Source organism: Neovison vison, chromosome 13 (genome assembly GCF_020171115.1).
Source record: "Neovison vison isolate M4711 chromosome 13, ASM_NN_V1, whole genome shotgun sequence".
Taxonomy (NCBI): Eukaryota; Metazoa; Chordata; class Mammalia; order Carnivora; family Mustelidae; genus Neogale; species Neogale vison.
In genome coordinates this window covers 16,131,273-16,154,431 of record NC_058103.1, presented here as the reverse complement: position 1 = coordinate 16,154,431, position 23,159 = coordinate 16,131,273, and the positions used below count along the sequence as shown (strand labels likewise).

At 45.1% G+C, this 23,159-nt stretch overlaps 1 protein-coding gene across 1 annotated transcript; it reads right to left on the bottom strand.

The window, feature by feature from the left end:
• Window positions 1-272: 272 nt before the first annotated feature.
• On the bottom strand, window positions 273-22,988 carry BATF (basic leucine zipper ATF-like transcription factor). Its single transcript, XM_044230214.1, has 3 exons — window positions 22,813-22,988; window positions 20,421-20,525; window positions 273-838 (listed from the first exon to the last, which is right to left on the bottom strand). Exons 1-3 carry the CDS (start codon window positions 22,873-22,875, stop codon window positions 629-631), a joined length of 378 nt encoding a protein of 125 aa, XP_044086149.1. The 5' UTR covers window positions 22,876-22,988; the 3' UTR covers window positions 273-628.
• Window positions 22,989-23,159: the final 171 nt, after the last annotated feature.

Here is a 23,159-nt window from a genome sequence, read left to right as displayed (position 1 = left end):
GCATGGCCCGCTGACAGTCTGGGAAGGAATGGAAAGTGGAGGTCGTCGTGAGGTGACTGGGGGAGGAAACCAAGAAGATGCCTCCAGGGAGGACTGGAGATGCTTTGAAAAGCCCCAGCTTCCCAAGTAGGCTCACAAACCATGGGAAGAAGAGATATTAGCCATCTATGGAGCTTTAATGAGTCTCCAGACTAAGGACAAAAGAAGGTGCCAACCCCACAGAACTTAGGGTTTCAAGGAAGTGTGTAAAAGAAGACAATTGTTTGCCAAGCTGGTTTCTTTTAAGAAATTTATTTAGAAAAATAATCCCCACCCTCTCCTACCCTCCTCCCTCAATGCCATGGGTCTCGGGCATCATGTCTGGTCGAACTCTGGATTGGGCCTCCCATCCGCATGGGGACTCAGCACACACGGACAGGCGGCGACACCACTGGGTGGCCTACCACACTCCTAGATGCTCCAGTCTTGTGCTCAACCCTTGTCCGGGCCTCTGCCTCCAGGTCTCCAGATGGAGAGAGGGCCCTGGGGGTGAGGGCAGCCTGGCCACAGTCCATGTGCCCCTCCTGAGGCCTGCCAGGGCAGCTGGGGGCTGGGGGGCTCCGTCCCCCACCACCCCATGTCTGGAAAGTCAGGGCTGGAAGCGAGGCGAGCCGACGTGAGGCTGGTGGAAGGCGTGGGCGCTGTACACCACGTCGGGGGGCGAGGGCGTGCTGGCGGCCAGCACCGAACACAGGGGCTCATGGCTGCTCAGCACCGACGTGAAATACTTCATCTCCTCTGTGAGCTGCTTGATCTCCTTCCGCAGAGCCGCGTTCTGTTTCTCTAGGTCTTCGCTCTCCTGTGTGGAGAAAAGTCAGCATCAGAGATCAGTCTCTAGGAAGGCACAGGATGGGAGGAAGGGGGAGCGCGAGGAGACAGGTTCACTTCTCACCAGCACAGCCGCAGGGAGGGCTATCAGTGATTTTTTTCTGCACGTGTGTGTGCATGTATTTGCGTGTGTCATATGAGAAGCATGGGTGCATTTATAAACGCATGTGTGTGCCCAGATACAAGCTTGAACCCATAAAATTGCTGGGTTTTGTCCGTTTGCCCTATAAGGGTGGCAGCTTCGTAGGATCTCACCTGATAGAGGAGTACGTGGGAATGGGTGGGGAGGTGCGCCTTCGTGTGTGTGTGTGTGTGTGTATGTGGGTCTCTGCAAGTGTGTATGTGGGTTGAGAGCGGCAAGTGTATATTATGGGAAACAGGCTGACAGGTGAGAGCCTGAAAAAATGGAAAAGAGTTTGAGAGAACAGCTTATACTAATTTCACGCTTTTCCACCCAATGTTATACCGCAAGCTCTCCGAATGTTTCCAGGGTGGGCTTTTAGCCTAACGAAGTCCACGGTTAACTGTCTACTTAACCAGATTCTAGAACACTAGGGTCTTTATAAACATCGAGTGGTCAAAACACATCACAAGGTTCAGTTCCAGTCCATTCTGCTGGCTGGTTTCATTCTGCTGGCCAGTCCATTCGAGAGCCTGGTTTAAAGCACCCTGTGTGTGTTCTGCCCAGGCATATGTGTTTTTTTTTCCAGAAACACCTTTCCCCGTTGCTACATCAGATAAACGCTAATCAGGCAAACTCTGGGTCCAAGAGTGCTGATTCCTGATCACATCATTAATTAATCAACAATCCCACTCTGGTAATTAGTGTATACTAGAAAACAAAGCTACCTAAGGGAATTACATTTCCAATGTGATTTGAAGGTTCACATTCCTTGAGTCAATCAAACAGATTGACTCATCTAATCCCTGGTGCCACACAGAGGAAGGGAAAAGGGCATTGGAGAGGTAAGTAAGTTACACTTCAGTTCAAAAATCAACCTGAGCTGGCAACCAGGCCTAAATATTTCTAGTTTTGTTTGACTTAGGTCAGCCTGGCCATAGTATTAGAATTATTTGAAGGCCTTATTAGAGTTTCAGGCTGTTCCTGAAATCTAGAGATTTGAACTCAGTGGGTTTGGGATTTGGGGTGAAATCTGGGAATTCACTGAGTTTTTAACAAGTGCCCCAGGTCATCCTAACTAAGGATCAGGCAAGTTTAAAAACACAAGTTAAACACACTATTACATTGGTTTTAATCAGTCAAGCACTTACCAAGTGCCTATTTGTTAGGTGCCTGGCACACAGTATGAACTCAAATGTCTGTTGATTGACTGGTTAATGACACCGATGGCTGGAACAGTTGACTCGAAACCATGATGGGCAGTGAGCAGGTGTAAGATAACTTGCCGATTAATGGTGCCTTACATAACCCACCAGGAGAAGGAGCTGTGGTCCAATGAGAGAGCTAGGTAGGCTGGCAACTGCCCTAATCCGTGAACCCCAGAGTCCCTTTTTAAGTGGTAGAGGAGCTTATGCCTGTGGCCTTACCCATCAGGCTGGCTTCCATCCACTTGTGAAGGACGGATACAAGCAGGCTCAGCCCTAGCCTGGCATTTCCTGTATGTGGCTTTGAGCTAGAAAATGGTGCCGAGGTCAGTACAAAGGAAACCCCCATCTCTGAAATGGGATGGGGTTGGGCAGGACACTCAGACCCACGATGGTGGAGTCAGAGGCACCGGCTTCTTCTGCGAGGTATGGCAGCTCCCTTATCTTACCATTTCCTTGTTTCCAGGCACATCCCAGACTCAGGGCATCCCCTCTTTACCGAAAGGTAAAAGAAAGCAACCCATGAGATTGGGTGGGGGGGGGGTGGTTTTAAGACGGGAACTGGGGGCCGGGAGTCCTCGCCCATTCCTCTAGCCCTTTTCTTCGCCCCCTCTGAGAGTTTCCACTGGTGACAACGTTTACTGTAAATTCTGTGCTCTGAAGAGCCTGGGCAAACCCCGAGGCAGAAGGGAGGGGTGGGGTAGGCGGGCCACAGGGACCAACCGCTCTGACCTTCTCCCCGCCTAGAGGCAGGCCCAGCTTTCGGGAAGTGACAGCAGGTTCTTCCTCCTCCCCAAGCGAGCTCTGTTGAAGCTCTCTCTAGCTTTCGCTCCCCACCGCCACCACCCCCTCCTGGCTTGCAGATTCCAGAGCTCTGCGAGGGGGTTCACAACCACCGCTGCCTCTGACCAGAAAACAACCACCTGTGACAAGAAGCTTGTCTTTACCTTGGGAAGCAAGACGGTTTCCTGCTAGGGCCCCAGAGAAACCAGACCAGGCAGCCCAGGGGCCATGCCGCCAGCCAGCACTGGCAAGACCAAGAGTTCGACTTCCCTTGCAGGAGGAAGTGGCTGGGGGGCCTAAGGGGAGAGCCTCCTCCCAACATGTCCCCGGCTCAGTCCGCTCGGACCCTTCCTGGGGCAGTCATGCCCTGGAAAGCACTCACACGGGGACAAACTAGCCAAGGCGGCCAATGGGAGCAGGTGTTTACTCACAGGTACAATGACCACATCCCCCCATTTCCCTTCCCTTCCTAGTGGCAGCTGGAAACCTAGGACTCAGCGGGGAGGGGAGAGGAATGTTTGGGAAGGAAATTTTGGCCTCTCACACGCATGTCCTCTGTCAGTCAGGGAGCAGTAAGCCGGCATCTGGGCTTCTGCGTGACCTGCTTTCCACTTTTCAGAATTCCTTTCTGTCCTTCAGGCACCTCACAGGAACCCCCTGAGATGGACACGGGAGGCCAGCCCTTGCCATGATCCCCACTTCTCAGATGAGGCCAACTGAGACCCTGAGACCCCAACTGAGACAAAGCTACCCAAAATACCCCTTCCGAATGATCACAGGCTGGTGGAGGCAGCTGCTGGGAGAGAAGGCTTTGGAATTTGCCTCAAGACACTGATTTTATCAGAGGTCCAGACACTTTAGCGACTGACCCAAAGCCCCATAACCACATAGGGGCAAAAGAGGGTTTGGCTTGAGGCTTTCCCATCTTTAGCCCCCATTCTTACTCTGGCATACCCAATGCTTCCCCTGAGAGACTGGTGTCTTAAGTGACCGAAGGTCTTCAGAAATCACTAAGAAGTCCTCGGCTGCCCTACAGTGTCCCGAAAGAGCACTGGGTCTCGATTTTGGTTATCTTTAAATACCACACTGGAACCCCGAGTTGGTCACACTCTTCCGGTGGAGGAGCTGATCGTCTGCATTCCTGCCCAGAGATGGGAGGGAATCCTCTGTCCAGCTTTTCTTTTAGAGAGCTCACTCATGCAGAGTGAGGTCCAGAGCACACGGTGACAGCGGTTTCCATCAGCAGTAACTGGAAACTGGGGTCCTGGTTAGGTGAGCCTCTGTGACTCGCTTTCCCTCTCTGAGGCCCTGTTCCGGTTAGAACAGGAAGACTGGACTACAACAATGGTTCTCAACCTCGGCCACACCCTGGGATCCATGGGACCCCCTGGGGAGATTTACCAGTCCTGGTGGCCGATTCTGATTTAAGCAGTCTGGGGTGCAGTCTGGCATTGGGTTGCTAGAGGCTCCCAGTGCAGTGAATATTGAAAAACATTAGAAGGAACCATTAGCTTAGAAAATCTCCAGGTCCTCTTTGACTCTCGAATATTTCAGATTCCAAACTAAACACCTGAGTGTATGAGCCTTTAACGCGGTCCACTTGTTAGGAAGGAGTGTGTGTGAAGGCCAAGGAGAAGGTCGCAGCGGGCAAAGGGACATAGACTCAATTTATACAAGAAAAATTAGTGGGAACCAATTTTTTAAAAGAATAGTCTAGCTTGACTTCATAACTCACATTTATTGAATGCTACCATGTACCAATCACTCTTTTAAATATGTGACATGTATTATTATCTTTAATCTTTGTGGTAGATAACATGATTATCTACATTTTGCAGAAGAGGACAACCTAAAAGTACAGGGAAGTTAAGTAACCTGGTCAAGGTCACACAGCTTGTGAAGAGGCAGCACCACGACTTGAATGAGGCAGCCTGGCTTCGGAGTCTGTGCCCACCCTCTTCTCCTTGTCTTTGACGTTTGTTTAAATCTTACGATGTTTGGTAATTATCTCCTGGGAGGCTTCAGCCCTGATGGCTTTCCAATTTCATCTTCCCTCTCTCCCACCTCTTACAAATCTAGACAATAATGCTCATAATTCACCCCCAGCTCTGAAGCTTGAAGGTTGATGCCAACCCTGAACTACAGGCAGCTTGGGGGTGGTTAAGGAAGAGGCTTCATGGGGGTGTGGGAACATTCTGGGAAATTCCCTACTGGAGGGGCTGAAAGGGGGTCACTCAAAGAGCTCATGAATGATGGGGAATCCCCAGACACTTCCCTTACCCACAAGGAAGCCAGTTAGGAGCAAGGCCAAGGACAGGCTCTGGCCCCAGGCTCTGGTAGGGACTCTCCGGGCATTGTGAGCAAGTCTTTGGTCCTCCTCCCTGCCGGCTTTGGTTTAGTGCCTTGACCTTCTCCTTGAAGGCTCTAATCATGATTTCCAGAAGAGTGAAAATAGTCCCTGCGTGTTCCTCTTCAACAGAACACGTAGTCATTTATCGATTGGGTGACCTTTTAGCTCTCACCTACACTTAAACATGAGAATGGTAAGTGAAGCCTATCTCTCACACCTAAATATGTTCACTCTCCAGCAGTCACCAATCCACCAGACACAGATACAGCGCGGAGCCCACCATTTCTGGACAAGTCTGCGAACCGGCGTAGGACATCTCCCAAGCCCTGGGAGGATCTATGCCTACCCCTCCCACCAGTCCCGGGGAAACTGGCCCCAACTCCACTTCCTCACCCAATGAGGAGAAAAGAAGAATCATCAAGCCACGGGTCTTCGCACTGAATAGCAAACAAGTCTGATTCTGAAGAAATCTCTACTGTCCTAACCTCCTCCTCCTTGCTTTCCTCCAGAGAGCTGGAAAGAGAATTTATCAAATGCTCAGCTTCGCTTGTAGCTGGGCAAGACCATGTGACAGATTCTGACCAATAAGATCTAAGTCGAAGTACCTGTGGGTGGAGCTACCCTTTCCAATTGAAAAGGTAAAGCCTCACCAGGACAAAAGCCACCCTCCCTCAACCCAGACTGGTGCCCGGAGGTCCAGAAGCCATACTGCAGCCTTGAGGATGAAAGTATGCTGCACACAGACAGAAGTAGCCCGGTTCTTTGATGATGTTCTTGCACTTGGCCCTGGCCTGTCCATTCTGAATTCCTTGTTATCCGAGAGTTAGTGATGCCTGTTTGATAGTCTTCCTATTACTTGTAGCTGAATGGAATCCTGACTGATATCTCAACCTAGGAAGGTTATCACTAGCAAGCCCAATTCCAAAAAGCAAACAACTAGTAATTGCCATGAACACAAAGGTTTAAATTAAGTTATTTTTTTCTTCAATCCTGCCAGTCCTCTGGGGACAGTGTCTGGGCATGTATATGCCCCCCAGTTGTCCCAGACTCACTCCGCACATTCTACAACATGCACCTGGCTGCACACTGAAGTCACCTGAAGAGCTTCAAAAAGATTTTCACTCCTGAACTTCACCCCTGTGAGAGGTTCCAATTTGACTGTCGTCGAGCAGGTCTTAGGCATCAAGACTTGAAAACACTTTGCAGGTGAGCTTAATGAATCATGTTCATAGCTGGTTCCTCTGAAAAATGTATATGTCCATTGACAGAGGAATGGGTAAAGGAGATGTAGTGTTTATATATACCATAGAATATTACTCAGCCATCAAAAAGAATGAAATCTTGCCATTTGCAATGGCGTGAATGAAGCTAGAGGGTATTAGGCTAAGTGAAATAAGTCAGTCAGAGAAAGATAAAATCATATGATTTCACTCATATGTAGAATTTAAGAAACAAAACAGATGACCATAGGGGAAAGGAAGGAAAAATAAAATAAGACGAAAACAGAGAAGGAGACAAACCATAAAAGACTCTTAACTATAGGTAACAAACTGAGGGTTGCTGGAGGGGAGATGGGTGGGGAGTTGGGGTAACTGGGTGATGGGCATTAAGGAAGGCATTTGACATAGTGAGCACTGAGTATTATACGCAACTGATGAATCACTAAATTCTACCCCAAAACTAATAATACAGTATATGTTAACTTAATTGAATTTAAAAAAATTAATATATATGTAAGGATATAAATATTGGGCAATGTATACTTTTATTAAATTTATATATTTATATTTTATTTTAATATATAGGATAAATAATGTAAGTATAATATAAATAACTTTAGAAAAGTGGGAGAATGTTTCTAAGTCAGAAAAATCTTTTGAAAGTAAATATTTGTTTAAGGGAAAGTGCCTCTCTATCGCACTGCTGTTATATTTCGTGAAAACTATTTCAAGTAGCCCAGAACAGATCGTTGTGATAATGGAAAGCAGGAGGTAGGGTATCTCTTGGAATCTCATTAATGATAACTATCTAACTAGTTTCCCTTTAAATTGTTGAGCTCTGTGAGGGTCTATTGCTGTCTTCACTGTTTTGTCATCATTGACTAGGACAGTGCTTGGCACATAGTAAGTGTCTGATAAAATCATGTTGATTGACTACCAAATTAGACTCTAATAATTTACCAAACCCTGCATATGGACAGTCTTTTAATGATGTCCATGAAACTTCCAATGGAGTGTTTGTGTTTTTTTTTTAAAGATTTTATTTATTTATTTGGCAGAGAGAGATCACAAGTAGGCAGAGAGACAGGTAGAGAGAGAGGAAGGGAAGCAGGCTCCCTGCTGAGCAGAGAGCCTGATGCGGGACTTGATCCCAGGACCCTGAGATCATGACCTGAGCCGAAGGCAGCAGCTTAACCCACTGAGCCACCCAGGCGCCCCTCCAATGGAGTGTTTAACCAAGACTTTAATATCTTTTATAGCTTCTACCTTATATGGTTACAAATGAGTTTAAGAGCTCCCCTGTTTAAAAAAGGCCCAGGTCAGGTCCCTACTTAACAACACTTTTGTTCCCCAAAATAAAGCTATGGGTGGGAGTAGCAGAATTAACAGCATTTTAAGAACTCTGCGTATAGTTTCCTTAACTGGAACTTGATTTTCCCCATCCATACCAAATGAAGGGGACTTGCCCAGCGGTGGCGGCAAAAAGCCAGGCCAGTGAAACCGTTAGTGCTCTTAAGGATTTTATAAACAACTAGAAGGAAGGGCACATGTTTTCATCTATAGTAATACATCTGATATCTTCATCTGACTGATTTATAGGAAAATGCCAAGTGCTGGGTGCCTGGGTGGCTCAGTATTTAAGTTGCTGCCTTCGGCTGGGGTCATGATCCCAGGGTCCTGTGATCAAGGCCCACATCAGGCTTCCTACTCTGCAAGAAATCTGCTTCTCCCTCTCCCAGTCCCCCTGCTTGTGTTTCCTCTTTCTCTGTGTCTCTCTCTGTCAAATACGTAAATAAAATCTTTTTTTAAAAAAAATGCCAAGTGCTTTGCATTCAAATGAATGAATAAATATAACTTTCACCTCAATGCAAAACAAAACAAAACAAATACACTATTGCTGTGTTTTTGTCTTTGCCCTGTCATTGAACTCCTGAACAGCCCAGTGAGGTGTTACTGCTTTCCAGTCTGTAGATCAGAGTTTAGGTTCAGATATATGCCCCAGGCAGATCTGAATTAGTTTTGTTGACCCACCCGCCTCCCATCGGTTCCTGCTACCTGCGGCTCCATCACCCCTGTTCCTGAGCATCTCACGTTCTCAAAGGCCTGGTCCTACAAGGCATCTTTCTGACCTTGACTGGCCACACCAAGTTTGGCTTCAAGGCTCTGCCGAGCACACCCTTCCCCCAGATCTTCCCAGTCTCTTTCTGTTACCACATTTGATCTCAGATATCAGGGTCTCAGACCTTCCTTGATCACGGTCCCCACCCACCCCTTAACCACATTCAACATTGCACTATTTGATTTTATTTGAAGTTCTCTTCACTTGGTTTGATTAGCCTGTCCATTTATTTGCTTGTTTTCCAGTGTGACTTTCAGTTGAATGTAAGGTCCATGAATTCGGGGTCTCTGTCTTGTCCCTGATGTATTCTCAGTGCCTGGGAAAAAACCATACCTGGCACGTAGGACACTTATATATACTTGTTGAGTGGATCGATCATCTCTTCTAACACTGGATCCAGTACTGGGAAATTGGCCTTTGTTTATAGAATTTTCTGGACTGTCCTACCTCTAACCAAAATGTTTTCTGGGTACCTGTACCAGCTGAGCACCCAGAGAACATTTTGGTTAGAGGATCCTCAGTTGTAAGAAAGTGTACTTTGGCCCTAGGAATCTAGTCTTCTCTGCTTGGCTCTGAACTTTATCCTGCTTTTGAATAAATATCTTGCTTTAGAAGAGCTCCAGGTCACCCTCCTTAGTTTCCCTAAACTGAGAGTGATGAGATATGTACTGGTACAGTCCCAGTCCATACCCGCTGTCCTGGGGTCATTCTTATGTGAGCTCTTTTCACTTCCAAAAGTGTTCCCGTTTGGAGGCTAAATGGTAGGATTTACTAAAACTTGATCGTCAAATTCTAGCTCAATGATATCATTGCTGCCCTTGTCCTCAGTGTCCTCCTGAATTCACACAGATCTCTAACCATTTTCTTGTTTTTAAATAAAAAAATACAGTATAACTACATGTAAGATATTTTTTAAAACTCATACCCACCCACGATCCTTTTTTTTTTTTTTAAGATTTTATTTATTTATTTGACGGAGAGAGAGATCACAGGTAGGCAGAGCAGCAGGCAGAGAGAGAAGGGGAAGCAGGCTGCCCGTTGAGCAGAGAGCCCCATGGATCCCAGGACCCTGAGATCACGACCTGAGCCGAAGGCAGAGGCTTAACCCACTGAGCCACCCAGGCGCCCCCCCCACCCACACTCCTAGTACTTTCAACACAACTGTTTTCATTTGCACATATTGCCATCTTTTTGAGATACACATACTTATTTTTATGAAATGTCAATCATTGTAAAGATGATTTGTATTTTGCTTTGTCATGACTTTGTCACATCTACATCATCACCATAATTATCATTTTTAATGGCTATGTCATCACATGGAAGAGCCACAATTTACCTAAAATGGTTTTTTTTTAATGTTGGACATTTTGGTTGCTATCAAAATGTTGCTATTATAAATAATGCTGCGATGAACATCTTGACCCATAATGGGTTTTGTTCAATCATTTCCTAGGATAAATTTGTAGGAGTGAGATTAGGGGGGCAAAGGGCATGGCCAGTCTTCCAGTTCATGGTTGTAATGCTGTAAAAGGTTACATAACATATACAGTGTCATCAGCAGTGAACATACAAGTCAATGTTACTACAACCCCTTTGGCGTTTAAGCACTATAATTTTAAATAATATATTTTGCCAATTAGGCTTCTGAAGTTTTCTTAATTTCTTTTTTTTTTAAAGAGTTTTAAAATTTACTTGAGAGAGAGAATGCACAAGAGGGGGTGGGCAGAGGGATGAGGAGAAGCAGACTCTCCGCCAAGGAGGGAGCCCAATGTGGGGCTCCATCCCAGGCTCCTGGGATCATGACCTGAGCCGAAGGCAGATGCTTAACCGACTGAGCCACCCAGGCGCCCCAGGCTTCTTAATTTCATTGTAATTTTTTAAATTATTGATTACCAAGGAGGAAGGATTTTCTATGTGTCTGTCCCTAGTACAGCATTCTCAACTGGGGGCAATTTTTCCCCCCAAGGGGATGTTTGACAAGGTCTGGAAATAGTTTTCATCATCACCACTGGGGGGTGAGCTGCTGCTACTGGCATCTAGGAGGTAGATTTTCTATTTTACATGCACAGGACAACCCTCTCCCCCAATAAAGTATGATACAACTCAATAGTGCCAAGGTTGAGAAACTCTTAGTGTATATCATTTTCACAATCAGAATAGCAAATTGGGTTATTTTCATTTTGGTAGGAAAAACGTTACACAAGCTTTCTGTTCATAGCTTCTGCCCACTTACCTATTGGAGTCTTGAAGTTTTTCTTAAAAAGGATGTCTTTCTATGGTATAAATATGAAATCTGCATTTATTTAATTTGATGCAAATATTTTCCCCAATGTAGTATTATGCTTTTAACTTTGGATTGCAACTTTAAGATCTTTTTAACATAAAGGAATACTTAAACTTCAGTCCCTCTCAACCTTGCACTCTCTTTCTCATCTCATGCTGTATATACTTGTGTTCTGTTACTAGGATTGTCTAGGTCATTCAGACCTTCTGGTTAATGGCTCACTTCTTGGCTTACCCTTTGCAAAAGGACATGTAAGAGCAACACCATCTGCATAGCAAAGTCCTGTTCAACAAAGCGGTACAAAACAAAAGCAAATGGTGGGCAGGCAAGAAGTTTGGGCTCTTGGGTGTCCTGAGAAAGACCTCGGTGTCCCCATTGGTTACGTGGCAGGTTAGTCTACAGCATCTCTGAGTTATCTTTTAATTCTGTGATCTTATAAACAAGAGAATATAACCAAAATTATTGTTAGTCCCCCTCCCCCAAGCTACCATGTGGACCCAAAATGAGACTCTACAGATATCCCACCATCTGAAGGGGACTTTGTCCTCTGGAACCAATCTATGCCCCCTAGGAAGCAAGGTGTCAGACTGAGTCCCGCAGAGGAAACTAAGAAAATCCCTGAGCAGCTTAGAAAAGAACTTTTTGATGAGACTCCCATTCTTTTCAGGAGAGAGACCTTTGGGTGCTGCTAACGGCAGCTTTGTGAAGACTCCTGCTTGAATGGGCACCATCAATTTATGACCTGGGACCTGTAATCTCATTTGAACAGAAATTCTTTATAAATGTCAGGACTGGCATGGACTTGGCCTCCTCTCAAATATGCCTCCCTAACTTAGCCATACTGACTCATCATCAGTGGTACAAGCTTTTAAGGGTGGTGGATTGCCTTGACATGTTTTTTTTTTTCCCAAATGAAAATAGTCTACTATTTTGTTGTTCTTACGTTTAAAATGGTACACATTCATCACAATAAAAAATATATAGAAAAATACCAGAGTAAGGTAAACTACTCAAAACTCACCACTCAGAAAGAACCACTATTAGCATTTTGGAGAATATCTTTCCAGATATTTCTTTATGCATGCAAACGTGCCCCAAACCCACAAATTTTACATGAACAGCATTAGACTCTGCATACTCTTCGTAAGTTGCTATTTCTTCCCTCAGTGCTATGTCATTGATATCTTTCGGGGCTACAGATCTACATAGTCATTTTCAGTGGCAGTATAAAATTCTAGTGTCTGAATGTATCATAATATAGCTTAATCACTTCTTGTTGGGCATCTGTCCAACTTTATAGTATTGATAAAATATTTATCAGTTCATGGTGTTTATGCTGAATTAGGTATCTTTGTGTATCATTTTCCTTTCAAACTCTTATAAGTAGAATTTTTGTGCCAAGGAGTGTTCTCTTATGAGATGTCAATATTTACTGCCACACAGCTTTCTTTAAAAAGGGTTTCAGGGGTACCTGGGTGGCTCAGTGGGTTAAGCCTCTGCCTTCGGCTTGGGTCATGGTCTCAGGGTCCTGGGATCGAGCCGCACATCAGGCTCTCTGCTCGGCAGGAGGCCTGCTTCTCTCCTGCTCTGCCTACCTCTCTGCCTACTTGTGATCTCTGTCTGTCAAATAAATAAATGAAATCTTAAAAAAAAAAAAAGGGGGGGGGGTTTCAATGGCTATATTGATATATTTCATAGAGACTTTAATTTTTTGACTAGGCCTAATGTGGAGAAGGAACGAGTATGAATTTTGGAAGATGTTCCTCAAAGAACAAAAAAGTAAAGTCAGGAAGAGACTCAAGGAGGATATCAGAGAAGGTGAATACATCTTCATAAGAGTCTGAAGGCAGAGGCAGTGTAGTGCAATGGTTAGGGAGATGGACTCTCCCTAAGTCAGTCAGACCTAGCTACAATCTGTGTGACCTTGGACAAGTTACTTAACCTAATACAAAAATGATATTACAATAATAATACAAAAAAAACAGGTTTTTGTGCAGATTAAATGAGATACTATAGATAGAGCACTTAACACACAGTGCCCGGTACATAGTCATGTATTTAATTAATATGTTTTTAATAAAAAGAAATTCATAGCAACAGAGGCCCAAGACAAATGCTTCTTTTCTACAGGTGGTTGGCTGGTTTTCACTGAATTTTTTAAGGGTGGAACAGCCAGAATATTCCTTCTGTGTTTTTTTGTTTTTGACCTATGCTTTCTCTATGCCAATAAATCTTACGGCAGGGTCTCCCAGAGAGAAAGCAAAGAACTCCAGGAGTGAAAAAGGACCACAAACAGTTTTCTCTTCCAGTATTCCCCAGAAGACCAAGAACAATAGTGCCATTCTAAGGCGGCCTGGGGGTTGACATCTTCATTGAGCTGCTTTTTCTTCCATTACTCAATTTTCCTCTGATTGTAAATACCTTTTTTTCTCACAGCAATAGCTTTAAACTTCATTTCATGCATAATTTATGCTCATAACATTTACTATAGATGGCATTAAAATATGTCCTGGAACCTATAAATGTTTCTTTTTTAGACTAGTCCGAGACTCCTTCAGGAGCCAGCCCCAGGAAAGCAACTTTCCCACCCCCAGCTAAGGGAGTACCCAAGTTCCAGCTTTCAGATTTGGCCCTGTTACTCCACGTTGCTTCCAGTTCCACTCTTGAGGCCAGATCTGACTTGTCAAAGGTATAGCTCTGGGCTAATATTACTCTCTGCCTACCATCTCTTCTACCTTTAGCCTTTTCATGAACAAAGCAGCTCAGTTGATCTCAACTCTCTTTCCCACTGACTTAGGACACTGACTCAAAATCCTTCAAGCCACTGCACTCAACCAGGACCGTCACACAAGTGACACTGATCTGCCATCCCTGCTAGAGTCTTTTCAGTACTGTTGACTTTAGGGTCACTCCTGACAAGCCCCAATGGACAGTTGGTTCTCCCAAAGGACTGAGGTATTTATGTAGGATGTTCAAGGGATAAAATGTCACAGAAGAAGACAATTCAATGTTTGAAATCAAATTAGAAATTATCCTAATGCATATGTAGTAATGATTGATGTTGAGAATGTAAATATCTGCATTATAAAAATAAAAGCACGTGATAAGGGACGCCTGGGTGGCTCAGTTGGTTGGACGACTGCCTTCGGCTCAGGTCATGATCCCGGAATCCCGGGATCGAGTCCCGCATCAGGCTCCCAGCTCCATGGGGAGTCTGCTTCGCTCTCTGACCTTCTCCTCGCTCATGCTCTCTCTCACTGTCTCTCTCTCAAATAAATAAATAAAATCTTTAAAAAAAAAAAAAAAGCACGTGATAAAAACAGCCAAACTCTATAAAAAAGGGAAAAAATGCACAGTTATCTCTCCCCTGCATTAGACCTGCCATCCTATTTTTTAGAAATAAGGGTTAACCTTGGGGAAAAATCTTTTTGAAAAATCTTAAGTTCATACACACATGCACATATATGTTTTTCTATTAAAAACGTACATGGGAGCAAATTATGTACCATATTTGCATCTTTTTCACTTAAGAGTATAGAAGCTAGGGGTGCCTGGGTGGCTCAATGGCTTAGGCCTCTGCCTTTGTCTCCAGTCATGATCTCAGGGTCCTGGGATCAAGCCCCATGTCAGGCTCTCTGCTCAGTGGGGAGCCTGCTTCCCTTCCTCTCTCTCTCTGCCGCCTCTCTGCCTAAGTGTGATCTCTGTCTGTCAAATAAATAAATAAAGTCTTAAAAGAAAAAAAGAGTACAGAAGCTGGATAATCTTCTCAGATTAACACATTCAGATGTAATTTATTTTAACAACTCCATTGTATTCCTCCGAATGGACTGCTGTAGTTCATTTAATTAGTTCCTTATCCATGGATATTTATCTTGTTTCCAGTCTTTACTATAAGAAACAATGCAGCAATGATTATCTTCACATGTACATAACTGTGTAATCTGTAGGTACATTGGTAAATAGACTTCTAGATGTAAAACGGCCAGGTTACAGTATTTTTGATGGGCATGGTTAAATTCCCTTCTAATGGAGTAGTACCAACTCCTACTAGAAGTATGTTGTGGTGCCTGCTTCTCCATTGTCTGGACAACATCCCATATTAGCAACATTTTTTGTCTTTGCCCGTCCGGCAGGGAATCTCACTGTTGCTTTAATTGTCATTTCCCTAAGTGAGGTCTAGAATCTTCCATATTTATTTGCTATTTATTTCCTTCTGTAAATTGCCCATTTCTTTAAAGATTTTATTTATTTATTTGACAGAGAAAGGCAAAGTGAGAGAGGGAACACAAGCAGGAAGAGTGAGAGAGGGAGGAAGCAGGCTTCCCACCGAGCAGGGAGCCCAATACAGGGCTCCATCCCAGGACCCTGGGATCATGACCTGAGCTGAAAGCAGAGGCTTAACCCACTGAGCTATTCAGGCTCCCTGTAAATTTCCCATTTATAATCATTGCTCGTTTTTCTTTTGGATTGTTAATCATCATTTTCTTATTCATAAGAGCTTTCATATATGAAGTAAATATGCCCTTTTTTGGTCATATGTGTTACAGATATTTCCCCAATCCATCATTTGCCTTTGACTTTGCACATTGTATTTTGAACTACATAGAAATTTTCACTTTTTATGTATAAAGGTAATATATATCAGTTTTTTCCTTTATGGTTTCAGGGTTTTAGACTTTATCTGGGAAAGTCCACTCCAAAATAATTTTTCAGTGCTCTTTCCCCCCAAATTTCTTTATTTTTCTTTTATTAATATTTAATCTGTGTGCATGTTGTATGAGAAATGAAGATTCTAGTTTCTTCTTCCCAAAATGGCTAGCCAGTTGTCCCAATTCTATTTATTGAATGATTTGGCTGCCTTAGCTGGTTTGAAATGCCATCATCATCATTTTGCATTTGTTCTTGTGTCTTGTGCCTTGTTCTTAGGAATTGATATAGGTACTTGGGTCTTAAATTTCAGTTTGCTTTGGGATCTCTTTCTGTATTCTCTTCTGCCCAGTGCTCTGTCTTTTCCACATTGTTTTGATTTCTATACTTAAATTCACTTTAATATCTTGGTCAGCTAATCTTCTTTAATTAACCCCCTCTAAAATTTTCCTGGAAATTGTCACATGTTTTTTCTCACTAAGAACTTAGAATAGCTAATCTAAGTCTCCTCCTTACTTCCAGAAAGTTACATTGGGTTTTTATTGGGATTACATTAAGTTAAATTTCTAGATTATGGAAAATTGCTCTTTTTACATAAGGCAGATCTTTCCACTTATTTGAGTGTTTTTAAAATCACTTAGAATAATTTTAAAGTTTTTAAAAATTAAGCCCTGCATTTTTTTTTTTTTTTTGTAAAATGTATTCCTTCCTTCCACTTGCCAGTGTTGGTATTATAAATGGAATCTTTTCTCCCATGAAATTTTCTAGTTGGTTATGGTTTACATATAGGAAAGTCATTACATTTTGTGTTAACTTTAAAAGCTGACAGGGTTCCCTTATTAATTTTAATAATCTTTCAGCTGATCATCCTGGATCCACTTACTAGCTACTGATGTCTTTTGGAGATGAACTGGTCTAGTATGTTTGCAAACTGGAATTTAAGTGAAAACTTAAAAAAAATAAAATTTTCATAAAAAATGATATGCCTTTCTCCTTTTTAATCAATGCATTTACTGCACCTAACAGATTTTATAGTTGTCCGTGGGAGGAAAGGAATAAGTGTAGCAGGGGCTTGTGTGAAACACCCAACGAGAGAGAATTAAAACAGAATGTGGACTCTGTTGATATCACAGTTATGAAAAGAAGCACCTGAGCCAGTTTATGTGAAGGGTAGTGAATGCCAAGGATGTTCTAAAGTTGGCATAAGATTAAACAATTGTAGAAAGAGGCTCCTCCCTACTCTGCTTTTTTTTAAGATTTTTTTTTTACTTATTTGACAGATCACAAGTAGGCAGAGAGACAGGCAGAGAGAAGGGGAAGCAGGCTCCCTGCTGAGCAGGGAGCCCGATGCAATGCGGGGCGGGGCTCAATGCGGGGCTCAATCCCAGCACCCTGGGATCATGCTGAGCTGAAAACAGAGGCTTTAACCCACTGAGCCACCCAGGCACCCCCTTACTCTGCTTTTTAAAAGCAATCAGTTTTTGGTGTTTTGTTGTAAACCATTTATAGGATAGATACTGAAAATGTTAAATAGTAAGTATCCCATACTCTCACTGGAGAAATGAAGTAATGCTTTTGGTATTTTAAGAGAGATAATAGTGACAAAGCTGAAACTGAGAAAACAACATTACCCCAGCCTATGAAGCTAGCACAGCAATACAGACATGGTCTTTATTTGTTACAGTGCTCTCAGTAGCTAGTCTTTAAAATAATGGCAGATGGGTCCTCTGGCTATGTCATAGAGCCGGAAAGAGCCAGAAAACTGTTCCAGAACCTCAACATGTGGAGCCAAGCATGGAGTCAAGGGTAAACCCAGCTCTCAACCCTAAGAATGCTAGTGGTAAACCAGAAGATTTTCAACCTGAATCACAAACATAATTAAGAGGATAATGGACGGGGAAGATGGGTGATTGCGTCTGAGAGGAAATTAACATTTCACACCACAGCCAACCCCTATGTTTGATGGTTACAGACTTGAATGTTGCTGCCAAAAGCTTTTACCTGAAGTCAAGAAACAAGCTGCATTGGCTGCAGCCCCCAGGCTAGCTTCCCAAAAAGTGAAGATGAATGCTAGGGTGCTCCAAAGAAAAGGCTGGGGAAGAGCTGGTGTCCAGGTGTGGGGACAATGGGAACATTCTAGAGGCTGAGGCTGGAGGTATGGATGTGACTGTGGGGACGGCATGACTGGGGGCTCTAATGCACCCCAAGCCCCAGAGATCTTCTCAATCTAGTCATGGCTGGTATAATCAAGATGGGCCAAGTCTTCTGGTTCTAACTCTTGTCTTAGAGAGAGAGAGAGAGCAAGAGAGATGAGTCCGTTGAAAACCTTGCCACAGCAAAGAACTATACGTGTCCCCCTCATTGATACGTCCCCCAGGCTTGGACAAAGATTGGGGGTGATGCAGCGCATGATAGGGAGGACTCCTTGGCTCATATCAGGAGGAAAGGAGCTCTCTGTCATTAGAAGTGAGCAGGCATACACTGGGGACCATTTTGGTCGTAGGGGCTGGGGGAAGAGTGTGTAGAGGACTCTCAAGCATCAAAAATGTGTCTGAACTTTCCAGCCTTTAAGAAATCTCTCAACCCTGAGATTTTGAGATAGGTAGATAGATACATATAGATAGATATCTAATTTTAGTTGTGGTTTTTTAAAAGATTTATTTATTTATTTATTTATTTATTGTGTGTGTGAGAGAGAGAGAGTACACACACAGGCAGAGGAAGGGGCAGAGGGAGAGGGAGAAGGAGAGAAGCAGAATCCCCACAGAGTATAGAGCCCAGCGAGGGGCTCCATCTTACAACCCTGAGATCATGACTTGACCTAAAATCAAGAGTCCACCACTTCCGGGCTTAACAGACTGAGCCCCCAAGGTGCCCCAGTTATGATTATTTATCTTGCTTCTATAATAATAACTATTATTAAAATTACTCTTATTATATTTAAATTTTTTGAGTATTGTACAGCAGGCACTGCATTGAACTTTTTATATGTGTTGTCTCTATGAGGTAGTCACTGTCATTTCCCAATGTAGAGATAGGGAAACTGAGTCTAGGAGAGGTTGAAAGTCTCTAAGATCTGTCACACAGATAGCAAGTGGGGGAGTTAGGATTCAAGCCCTGTACTTCTTTTTTTTTCCCCCAAACCCTGTACTTCTGACTGCAGAGCTGCTGAGCTACCCTTAATTTTTACTTTTTTTTTTTTTTTAATACTCCAAACTTATAAAGCTCACAGTAGTTTTACAGTCTCAGGATATTGCCCGCTTATACAAAAAGGCAGGTTTTATCCTTCCCAATTTTAATATATTTGCTTGCTTTTTGGCTGTAAAGAATATTGAATTAGAATCAGACTCTGATAGAGACAAGTGAGTGATCATAGATTTTCAAGCTTCAAATAGTAAACGGGAGTGTGTTAGGACCCTCAGCTATGATGAAATCACAGAGAACCCATAAGTAGCAGCATTACTGACAACTTCCCATTTAGGCAGCTGATCATAATTATCACAAAGAAGGGAGAATTTGGTGTCCATTCCTTCTTTTTTTTTCCATTCCACAAATATTATGAACTTAAAACTACATTGGAACGCAATGGAAGATATGCTGAATACGTTTCTCATAAAACACAAGCATCCCGTCAGAGATGTTGGTGCTGACTTTTCTCTGCTTTTTACAACGCTAAAAGAAGCATCTCTTTCCTCCCCCAAAACTGCGTTTTACTTTTTCTTGATACAATTAAAACAACTATTCTAACTGATTGATTGCCACGGTAATCTTTCAAATAAATACAAACGCAGTTGGTACCAAATTGGTATTTTGGGTACCAATTGCCCTTGACCATTGAAGTGAAGGTCTAGGATGCTAGAGCTTCAGGAATGGTTCAGGAGGAAGGACAGGAAGGTGGGGTTGCTAGAGATGGGGCGGGAGGATGGAAGGGGATGGAGCCAGTGAAGTAAGAGCTGGTTGACCGAGGACCAAATGAAGGGGCAGAATGAAGAGAGCTAAGGTATGGGAGGTAAGGAGGAAGCACCACTCTGGGAAGCACGCAGCCAGAATTCAGCAACATGACCAGAGCCTTGGTCCTCTGGTGGACTTGCAGTTCACCATTACCCAAGGCTCTTGCTCAAGCCAGGGCTCAAAGCCTTCTCTAGAAAGTTTGAGACCAGAGGAAACTCAACTCAGTATGGGGACCATCTCAGATAAGTGCACTTGAAACCACATCTTTCACAGACCCCTTGGGACAGCATAAAAGATACTTCAAAATAAAATCATAATGATGTTCTGGAAAGAGGAGTAGGGTATAGCACCCTACGGACCTCTTTGTCCCAAAGGCAGGGACCAGGATGGCTACCACTGGCCTCCTAGAGGACGGGACGATAGGCGATCCCAACACTGGGATCAGGGCTCCCCCAAAGTGTTTGACACCTTCTAAATTCTTCCCAAAGACAGTCCTGCCTTCTGCTCTCTAGGCTCGAGAGGGATAGAGCTCTCTCTGGCTACCCCATCTCTGAGCCAGTGGTCTGCTTCCACCCAGCCTGCCTCCTTCATACGATCAACTCATTGACACCTCATGCCCTCTTGGGGGTCAGGAAGAAGGGCTCATTTCTTTTTCAGCACCTCAGCTCATTCCATGCTAACTAAATCTCAAAACACCCAGAGGAGAGCCTCTCCTCTGCACTGCACCCCGCAGGCCTACCCCTCCACTTACCCCCATGCTCCCCCCCCATGCTCACACAGGAAACCTCAAAGCTGTGGTCCAAGCATCCATGGGTGGTGGGAAGCAAAGCCTATAGGCTCCAGAGGCTGAAAAAGGTTCTGAGCACTCACCAAGTGCAGGGTGTCGGCTTTCTGTGTCTGCCTCTGCCGGCTCTTCTGGGCAGCGATGCGATTTTTCTCCCTTCTCTGAACTTTCCTGACATCATCGGATGAGTCCTGGGAAGCACAGATGACGGGAATTAGGTGGACGTGCCCCTCTCTTCAGAGTCAAAGCAGGTTCCCGGGCTGCTTGGTATCTGTCCATCCATCCTTCTATTTCTTCATCTTTTCATTTGCCCACTCAAAAGCTGAGCCCTAAAGAGAACTCTTCCTCACACTGTTACGCTCCCTTAGGTCCCTATAGCTATTTTGGCCAAAAGCTACAGGAAGAGGAAAAAGACCCTGGGGCCTCGATAGCGCTGTATTTGAAAAAAAAAATGGCAAAGGTGATGAAGTGTGTTTTATCACCTCTCCTCTCTCTGGGGCTGCTTCACCCTTACTCTCCCACTTCTGGGCCTAGAATTTTCTTGCTATTTTTGCCCCCAAAACTTTGCTGAGCACCTACTATATGCCAACTTCTGTGCAAGTGCTTTTTCAGAGGTGCTCTTGTTTAATTCCTGTTTAATTAACTGTGTTTAATTAACTCCTCGTCTGTAATTAATTAACTCCTTGTTTAATTAACTGTGCAGTTAATATTATTGTTTCGATCTTATATGCAAGGAAGCTGAGGCTCAAAGGGCTTGCCCAGGGGGCTACTGTAATCCAGGCCCTTCCATCTTCTGATGCTAAGTCTGACACCTTTCCAAGGACTTCCCACCCCTCACTGGTTTGTATTCATGTGTCTTCTGCCACATCCCTAGGCTGAGGTCCCCATCCCAGATCTGCCTCTTTTTCTTGCACATTCCCTTCATTATGCTCCGTGACCTTGACATTTCCCGTGGCCCTGAGCACAAGGCCTAATACAAACTAGAAGCCAAGAAGAGCTTTAAAAGGTGGTGATTACCTGGCTGTGGCAGGTAGTGGATGGCTGCTTAGGACAAGAGGACCTCTGGGTATCCTCTAAGTTTATCCCACAGATGGACATGTCTTCTACTTGGACAAAGAGGTTTGCTCCAGTTCCCCGCCCCCCTCCAGATATTGCAGGATGAGTATAGGAGTATACTCAGCGCCTGCCCTGTTCCCTCTCACGCCCACAGGAGCCAGAGACACTGTTCCCGGGGCAAGCCTGCGCTCACCAAGCAGATGTCTCACCAACGTGCCCAACACTTCCAGGCCATTGCAGTAGGAGGGCATCGGGTTAGATGGGAAGGAAGTGCTTCTCTAGAAGGGGCATGGGGAACTAGGTTACCATGGAAGCCATGAGTAATTTCCTTCCTAAGAAGAGTACAGACTTCCAGGCAGCCTGAGCTGCCGTGATACCATCTGGAGCAGAGGACTGGACTCTTTCCCTCTAGAGGTCTCCACCAGGACTCCCCCCAGCCTGCTGCTCTTCTGCGAGACATTGATGACAGATGCTGGATTATCTGTTTTTACACTTTTACTTCAGATACAGCACCTTCCCAGCCCTCTTGGGTATCTGTGCTAAGGAAAGAATGTGGTTTTTAAACCACAAACTTGGAGCAGATATGTTAATCCCTTGACGTATCAGGTGAGAATGAAGCAGCCTTTGTCTGGAGAGGGATGTCAAGGAAAGTGGTGAAGAGAAAGCTCCAGAAGCTTTGGGGGCAGGCAGAGTGCCCCCCCTTTTTTTAGGCAAGACTCAAGCTGAAAACTTTGGACTTGGAAGTCACAATCTCAATTCCAAACGCTCCCAGACTCTCTACCTCAATGGCTCTGGCTTCCAACGCCCTCTCCTGATTCCTTTCCCAGTCCAGAAGCCACAGAGGGGAGAGGCTTAGGTGGCAGCTCCCGCATCCCTCTCTGCTGGCCTTTCTAGCAGCCGGGACCGTGCCCCAGTAGATAACATGGATTCTCCTGGGCTTGCCTGGCTTCCTCCTCCAGCTTGCCCTTTTCCTTTTCTTTGCTTTTCCCTGCCCCTTCCTTCTCTTACCCTGATGGCTGCCTCCCACGAAACCACACGCCTGGGCTGGGCTTGCCAGCCGCCTCCTTAACGCGGTGCCTCTCGCGGGGACCCTTTCCTTGAGACTAGGGTTCCTTGATGCGCATTCTCCTCCTGGCTTCCTAGAAAGCTCCACGGGGTGGGGGCACAGGGGAGAGGAAGGGGGGCAGGCCCCGCTAGGAGTGGAGGGGGAAAGGGGCTTGGGTGGGATGGGTGCAGGAGAAGGGTCTTGGCCAACAGATGTGGCTTAGCTGCAAACACCTCGTCCTGTGACAGGGCGCTCCTGCCCCCAGCCACTTCCTCGCTCCTCCTGGGGCTCCCTGGACGGGGACCTGTAGCCCGAGCTCCGAGGGCCCCCCCTCCTGAGAATGAGAAGGTGGGCTGCAGGGGAAGGGGGTACTCTACCTGTTTGCCAGGGGGAGGGGAGCGGCTGAAGCTCGAGTCGCTGCTGTCGGAGCTGTGAGGCATGGCTGCAATCTTCCGGGCTCTGCACACACCCCGGGGGCCACCGGGCTCTCGGGTCACCAGCCGGCCTCCCTTCCTGATGGCTCCGGGGCCACCAGCTCACCCCCCTGCGCAGCTCCCTCCTCTGCCTGCCCTGCAGCCGCCTCTGCCCCCTGCGTCCTCCTCGCTCTGGGGTGCCGAGGCTCTGCTCCCCACAGGGACATGTCGCTCGCTTTGGGGCTCGCTTTGGGGCTCGTGCGCGCGCTCTCTCTCTCTTGTGGTTTCTGGTAACTCACACTGGAAGTCAC